Source organism: Bison bison, unplaced genomic scaffold, assembly GCF_000754665.1.
Source record: "Bison bison bison isolate TAMUID 2011002044 unplaced genomic scaffold, Bison_UMD1.0 scf7180017864482, whole genome shotgun sequence".
NCBI lineage: Eukaryota > Metazoa > Chordata > Mammalia > Artiodactyla > Bovidae > Bison > Bison bison.
Window position 1 is genome coordinate 3,368,123 of NW_011495042.1, and position 7,956 is coordinate 3,376,078.

Consider the following 7,956-nt stretch of genomic DNA (forward strand, 5'->3'; position numbering starts at 1 on the left):
TTTTTGAGGACTGAGTTAAAATTACCAATCAAATGACTCGACTTCTCTGAGAGTCACATCTCTAAAAATGGGGGAAATAACACTGAATTTGCATTGCTGTCATGAGAGTCACATACACAGCCCAATGGTTGATCACATGACCTTGAAGTCATGACCTTTACCACAGGCCTCCTTCTAAATCCACATCAGCTATTCCTAGCTGGGCCATCCTGAGTTAGCATCTAGGATGCTAGATATCTTCTTCATATCTAGTAAGAGGATAATCATACCTATCTGAAGAATGAATGACTGGCGTGTGGAAGTGGTGAATAAACATAGCCATTTCTGCCGTCATGTGTAAAGTGTCCAGCATGCAGTAGGATTTTACTTCTTCCTTCTTCCTTTTCTCCAAGTTTCCTGTGTCCTGAAACTCCTCTTCATCCTTTATGGGTCAACAGCTGGATCACCTCCCAGAAGAAGCCCTCCCTGCCTGTCCCTGAGGTTAGCTACTCGCTTCTCTGTGCTCCACCATCCTCTGTGTTCCCCCAGTTACACAGTGGATGCTGTATCTACCTACGTACATGTCTGTATTTTCTTTTTTTTACCAGTGGGGAAGCCTCTTGAACAGAAACCCGCATTCTGTGACCACCCCCCACTTAATCCAGAAGTCTAGCTCAGTGCTCCGTTCATAGGAGTGTTGGGGGTGGGTGTGAGTGAGTAGAGGGATGAGTAAGTAAATATTGTAAATAAATGAGTAGCGTGAAGGCCTGAGCCACTGGTAGAAGAAACCCTGCCTTGCAAAGGGGTGAGAGGCTCCAGAGTGATGGAGGGATTAAGATCATACGTAGGTCCTTTACCTGAGGAATCGGAGCCTCTGGGCCATCCAAAAGCTGGTGTGCGTGATCTGTGAACGGAGAGGGGGAGTCTGTCCACAGTTGTCAGGAGAGTCCCTGAAATGTCTGCGGCCCCCAGAGGTTAACAAGTTGCTGCTCTAAATAGAGGAGCCAAGTGATTGGAGGAGAGGATGTGCAGGAGGACGAACGTGACCAGGAGCGGGCACTGAGTCCTGAGGGCACCCTGGGCAGACAGGAACTCCTGTGATCCATCACTCTGTGGCCATTTCCTTCGAAGCTGCTCCTGCTCAAGGACGCTTGGGGAAGATTCTGTCTGTTTCCCTGCCTCGATTCTTGCACAGAATCCTTGGGCTGCAGGGGCCAATCAGGTTCATCAGTTTCCTCCTTCCAGGTGGACCATGCCGGAGTGATTCCAGGAAAAAAGCGCCCTCACAGCTCCCCAGCCTCCTCTCCCCTTCCTGTGCCCTTCTGTTTTATTCTATCTTCTTCTGTCCTGTCTTTGGCTAAGAAAACTTGATTTTCTGTTAAGAGCAGTGATTTTCGAAAACGTGTGTCTTGACCCGTTGGTAAATTGAGATGTGAATTTAAAGGATCATGACCAGTTTTTTTTTCAAATGGAACCATCTGATAGGAAGTCTTAGAGTGCATCACACATGTGAGATGAGCATGAGTCTGCAAAACTTCCTGTCTTGGCTCTTCGTGTGTATGGGTTGTGGTATTGTATGTATGTATTTCTTCGGTGCCAGTCAGAAGAAGACTGGAGAGGACCACTGATCCAGCACCACCCATGGGCTCTCAGGAGATGCTCACTGCAAGATCTGGCCTTGAGGGGAGAACACGTGTGTTAGAGCTCTTGCTGCTGCACTGGGCAGCCCTTTGCTGCCAGCGAGAAGTTGGGTGGGGGGGGCTGCTGCATTGCCCATCATCATCACCCCTTCTTGACCCTTGCCCTCCTCTCCTGGCAGGTGGTGTATGTCACCGCGACGTTCCCCTATGTCATGCTGCTGATCCTTCTGATCCGAGGGGTCACGTTGCCTGGGGCCTCCGAAGGCGTCAAGTTCTACCTGTACCCCGACCTCTCCCGGCTCTCCGACCCACAGGTAAGAGTTGCTGGCTCCGTTCACAGCCACCTGCCACCTCCACGGAGGCTTCTCCATGGAGGCTCAGTGGCCCTATCAAGTAGTTGGAAGGTCTATGGCCTCCTTCTCAGAATAATGCTTCTCAATGCATAAAACAGGGAATCAGATATATTGAAATTTTTCAATCACCAAAACATGAGAAAAGACAGATTTTGTGACACGGTCAAGTAGCAAGCGACAGCACAGCACAGTGTAGCAAGATCCAGCATATGATGAATAATTTCCATGATTTCAAAGCAGTGATGAGTATAAATGGTATTTGGAGATATCTATCCCATGATATGAAAATATCTGGCGTTTCTACTGCTAACAGGGCTTCCCTAGTGCCTCAGACAGTAGAGAATCTGCCTATAATGCAGGAGACCCAGGTTCATTCCTAGGTCAGGAAAATCTCCTGTTGAAGGGCATGATAACCCACTCCAGTATTCTTGCCTGGAGGATTCCATGGACAGAGGAGCCTGGCAGGCTATAGTCTTTGGGGTTGCAGAGAGTTGGACACAGCTGAGCGACTAAGCACACGTATGCAGACTGCTGCTTGGACGGTGGTCTATTGCCTGCATTCATAATGGAAGGAATTGCTCAGTTAGAGGCCAGTAAAAATAAAAATACACTTTTTCCCCCCACCTGAGAACACAGATCTCTGCAGCCGTGGTTCTCTGAGAGAAACTGGGTCTTGGTGATTTTCTTTGCAGGGGGTTTGCTCACAGAAAGAAAATAACCGGTGACCCGTGAGCAAACCCCCCACAAAGAAAATTGCCAAGACCCAGTTTCTCTTAAAAACTGGCCAAGCTGTTAGTTGTCTTTGGAAAGGCATCAGCCATTCTGAATCCTGGGTGGAACTGTTTATGCTGAAGCATCTCCAGGTGGGCAGAGGTGGTGTGTGTGCCTGAGGGTGTTAGGTAAGAGATGAAGACAGCATCTTAGGGGATGCTGTCCCCTAACAACCCCCACCACTTGTTAGAAAGCCCTGGGGAGCTTTAAAAAATCCCAATTCCCAGAGCACAACCCAGAGCAATGAAAGCAAACTCTCTGGGCCGGTGGGGGGGGGGGTCCCAGGTCTCAGTGTTATTTGAGGGCCCCCTGGCAGCTCCAACATGTGAAATAACATACTCACAGATATCCCAGTGGGTGAGGAGGCGCTCGTTTTTCTGTGAAAACAAACACAGATTACAGAGTAGAGTGTAGAATCTGTGTTCAGCTGATTACAAAGCTTGCAAGAGATGTGTCGAATAAAGAATATAGTCATGACCTGAAAGTAGAGAGTTACTTTATTTGGTGGGAATGTTTAGGACTCCAAGCCTGGGAAGACCAGCATCTCAGTAGCTTTGACAAAACTGCTCCAAGGAGACAGGAGGGGAAGTCAAGCTATCTACAAGTTTGCAACAAAGGGAGCAGGTGGTCTGAACAGCAAAGATCACATATCAAGTTAAAGAATTTAGCATTCTATATATGGGAAGATGCAAGCCTCTGGGCTCACTGAATTCATTCCTTTCCTCTGCACCTCAGCTGTTTGGGGACAATCCTGTCCCCTTCTTCACCTTGCTTCTTGCATTCCCCCAGCGCCTCAGCAGTCACCTTGAGGGGTGGCAGCATCTGCTGGGTTGCAGTTTGGGGAGCCCTCATTCACATTTGGAGGCCAGAAATCTCTGATGGCTGTGACATTTCTTGTTTGTTAATATGGCAGGAGATATTTTCATTTCACAGATGTCATGTTTATGGTCTCGGCTGAGGCTGCCCCCTGTTAGGAAGGTAGGGGTGGGAATGTTTGAGGAGGCCTGGTTTGTGCAGCTCAGGTATAGCTCATTACAGTGGATTAAAGCGGATGGTGGCACGGGCCTGTGTGTTCATTTCTGTCTCAGTTTGCCACACCGTGAGGGCCCCGAGGCTCAGACCCCACTAGGCTGCTGACAGCAGCCACCTGAGTTGCAGGCAGAATCCCTAGGAAGAAGGAAATGAGCTCCTGACAGTTGGCCTCTCCAACTCCAACCTCTGATGCCAAGGGCTCAGTTGAAGAAGCAGTTTTGGAAAACAGATTTCCAAAATCACCGGTCTGTGTATTTTTGTTATGTCCACGAATTCTGCCTTCACCCAGGACGGCCATCCTGTTCTGTCCTCTGCTCACTGGCTTCCTTCTCCTGGTCCTCAGGGTCAGCTGGTCCCAAGCATCTCCCAGAGCTTCCAAACCTGGCTGATCCCCAAGACACCTTGGCACACATTGGGATGCATTGTTGCGGGGCTGAGATGGCACATGGGTGTCTATATTATTAACAGGCTTCAGTGACCACCCTGATGATCAGAAAAGTTTGTGAAAACCCGACTGTGATACCTACAGTCTTAGTGTCGTTCAGTTGCTAAGTCGTGTCTGACTCTCTGTGACCCCACGGGCTGCAGCATGCCAGGCTTCCCTGACCTCCACTATCTCCCGGAGTTTACTCAAACTCATGTCCTCTGAGTTGGTGATGCCATCCAGCCATCTCAGCCTCTGCTGCCCCTTCTCCTCCCGCCCTCAGTCTCTCCCGGCCTTGGAGCCCTGCACATGGACACACGTGCACACACAGACACACGCATGCCCACAGGCGAAGAACAAAGGCGAGGCCAAGCGGTTCCCTGTTCAGACCATGTACCCTAATCATCCCAGTTACCTACCAGCTCTTCCTTTAATAAAGCGTCTGGGTCCCCAGCCAGCACTCACCTGCAAGGCTGTTCTGTGGAGCGTGACCACTTAGAGTGATGGAGCTGGGAGTCAGGGCTTGGGTTCTTCCTCTGGTCCTGAGTGACCTTGGACAAGTTCCTTCTCCTTTCTCCCTCTGGGCCTCAGTTCCCCACAGATGACATGAAAGGGTGAATTCACTCAATGGTTTTCAAAACAGACTTGGAGAGCCCTGAGTTTTCTATGAGTGTGGGTTGGCAAACTATGACCTTCTGGTCAAATTCAGCCCTCCGCCCGTTTATATAAATAAGGTCTTACTGGAGCATTGGCCATGGTACTGTTATTTTTTTACGTATCGTCTGTGGCTCTCCAAAGGCACGAGTCAAAGATAGAATTGAGTAGTGGAGGCAGAAACCATGTGACTCCCTTTATCAAGGGTCCCAAGACCTCCCACCCTTAACATCCTGCTTTCGGTGGAAAGGGGTTAGCAAGACGTAGAAGCTCCTGTTACACAGTAGCTCAATAAATGTTTGCTGAATGAATGTAAGAGCCAGAGCTATTTTGGCTTTTAAAGAAATGTTTTGTTGCTTTAGCAAGAAGTCTAAAAACCTCCAGCTCACCAGATCTGTGAGCTGTAGTAATTGTTGTTTCTCCATCAGTATGGGCCAAGACATGGATATGTTTGCTGTTTGCTGTGTTGTTGTTCAGTCACTAAGTCGCGTCCGACTCTTTGTGACCCTGTGGACTGCAGCATGCCAGGTTTCTCTGTCCTGTACTCTCCCTAGAGTTTGCTCAAAGTCATGTCCATCGAGTTGGTGATGCCATCCAACCATCTCAATCCTCTTGTCGTCCCCTTCTCCTCCCACCTTCAGTCTTTCCCAGCATCAGAGTCTTTTCCAATGAGTCAGCTCTTCGCATCAGGTGGCCAAAGTATTGGAGCTTCAGCATCAGTCCTTCCAACAAATCTTCAGGGTTGATTTCCTTTAGGATGGACAGGTTTGATCTCCTTGCTGTCCGAGGGACTCTGGAGAGTCTTCTCCCACACCGCCATGTGTGTAGCTCCACCAAAAAGCAATAGTCATCGCTGATTGTCTGCTGCATAGATAAGGATAGTGACCCCACAGGGAAAGGCAAACAGCACTCCATGTAGCTAGTGTTTTTGAAAGCTGGGTGTGTTGCAGGAAGGGCTCGGCATGGCTGGAAAGGGTGATGGGAGCAGCCCTGAACCAGCTCTCTATCTGCCTTGGGGGCTGAAAGGTGGGCAGTGGAGCGTACAGGCACGCTGAGTGAATGTGAAGGTTTTGACAGTCCCTCCACCTTTGGAGACGGATGCACCACGCAAAGCTTGTCTCCTTGTGCCGAGAGAGGGCAGCCCATGAGCAGGCAGCAGAGTCACAGTGTCCTAGCTAGAGCATCCACTTGGCAGGCAGAGAGACTCAGGTCAGAGAGGCTGGGACACTAGCCTGTGGCCACACAGCAACTGAGCAACCCAAAGAGGACTTAGAGCCCAGAGTCCCTGGGTTCTGGGCAGGTCAACTCCTAAATGAAAGGAGGTGAGTATACCGTACCACCCAGTTACAACTGGGTACATGTTACAGACCATGAAGAAGCCAAGGGCACTATTTTTTTTTTTCATTTCTTAAAACTATTTTAATATCCTCCCCTCCCACCCCAACCCCTCAAATTGGGAAAGGCCAAAACAGTCTGTTGCTGCTGCTGCTGCTGCTGCTGCTAAGTCGCTTCAGTCATGTCCGACTCTGTTCGACCCCATGGACTGCAGCCTACCAGGCTCCCCCATCCCTGGGATTCTCCAGGCAAGAACACTGGAGTGGATTGCCATTTCCTTCTCCAGTGAATGAAAGTGAAAAGTGAAAGTAAGTTCGCTCAGTCGTGTCTGACTCTAAGCGACCCCATGGACTGTAGCCTACCAGGCTCCTCCGTTCATGGGATTTCCCAGGCAAGAGTAATGGAGTGGGTTGCCATTGCTTTCTCCACAAAACAGTCTGGATGGGTTTAATTACCAGTTGATACATATTTTTTGTCATTGTTTAAAGTAAATCGACATTGTGGCAGTAAGGGATTATCCTTGGAAAAAGTGAAACCCGTGTTGACAAAGTACATCATGGAAGAACTCCGCTTAGTGATTTCACTGGCTACTTACAAGTCTAGAAAAGGTCACCATTCTGCCTGTTCCCTGGGACTTATCCATGCTGTGGAAAGAGGCCTTGCCCACAGGCCTTGCTCACACTGAACCAAGCCCTGAACCCAATATGAGCACATGTGTCAGACACTCAGTGTATAGAATGAGCAAGACCCCCTTCCCTGCAGGGGTCCCACCGTCTGGTGCAAGAGAGCAGAGTCTCCCCTCCTCACCCGAGTTCCTCTCCCTGTGAAAAGAGGGATGTGGGATCAGGCAAGATCACAGCCTCCTCCTTCCTTTCCGTCTGTTGAGGAGAATGGGGCAGCTTGTTACTGATAACCGTCCTTGTGCCAAAGCCAGGGACCGATCAGTCTTGTCTACATCCATCCCAGGGGATGGGGAGCGGCTGCACTCTTGCCGTCACTTTCCTGCTCTTGCCCCCAGAGGCTCACTGGGTGGGGGCTTGGGGGATGCTGATGGCTGAGGCTGCAGGCGTTGGACAGAACCCTCAAGTCGCCTGGTCTCTTCTGCAGCCTGCTGCAGCCAGCCCTGTCCCGGGGCTCCAGTGATAACTGGGGGACTGCACCTCACTGTCAGGGCGTCACTTTTCTGCAGACATGTTTGGCATTCCCTAAAGTCTGGGGCCTGTGGTGGGAGGGGCGGTGCCTGTGCGGGTCAACAGGGGAGGGGAGGCAGTGACGCACAGAAGGGGGGTCCCCAGGGTGTCTTCCTGCCCCATGGGGATGCTCTTCTGCCAGCATCCCAGGAGTTCAGATGCAGCCTCTACAGGGTCCGGGATCTCCGTTAATTCCAGATCCGGCCCAGCCCCCCTTCCTTCACACTTACAAGGGGCTCAGACATGCCTATTTGCTGTGTCATTTACGTTTGCAAAGGGACACAGGGAGCCTGACTGATGCAGAGCTCTGGACATCAGCTCTCGGGGCCTTTAACAAGGGACAGTTCCCTTTGAGGGGCCCTCCTGCCGCTCTGAGCTTGAGCAGGGATTCTCCATGAAAACTGATTGTGGGGCTAGGCGGGGGTGGGGGGGGTGGTGTTCACAGCAGTCCCCTTCTCCTCTCTCCTAAGCTAGTGAGGCAGCAGAGAGAACTCCAGAAATGGAAAACAGGTGAAGAGCTGAGTGCTGGGAGCCGGGAGAATGCCTTCGTCATGGGACACTGTGGTGTCGAGAGAGCC

General features: G+C 50.6%; 1 protein-coding gene across 1 annotated transcript in view; it reads left to right on the forward strand.

Moving 5' to 3' along the window:
* The window catches only part of SLC6A11 (solute carrier family 6 (neurotransmitter transporter), member 11), a 125,174-nt gene that overhangs the window by 59,778 nt on the left and 57,440 nt on the right, over positions 1-7,956 (forward strand). The window contains exon 7 of the mRNA XM_010862513.1: positions 1,799-1,933. Within this exon, the coding sequence (XP_010860815.1) occupies positions 1,799-1,933 (135 nt within the window). The remainder of the gene's footprint in view (positions 1-1,798; positions 1,934-7,956) is intronic.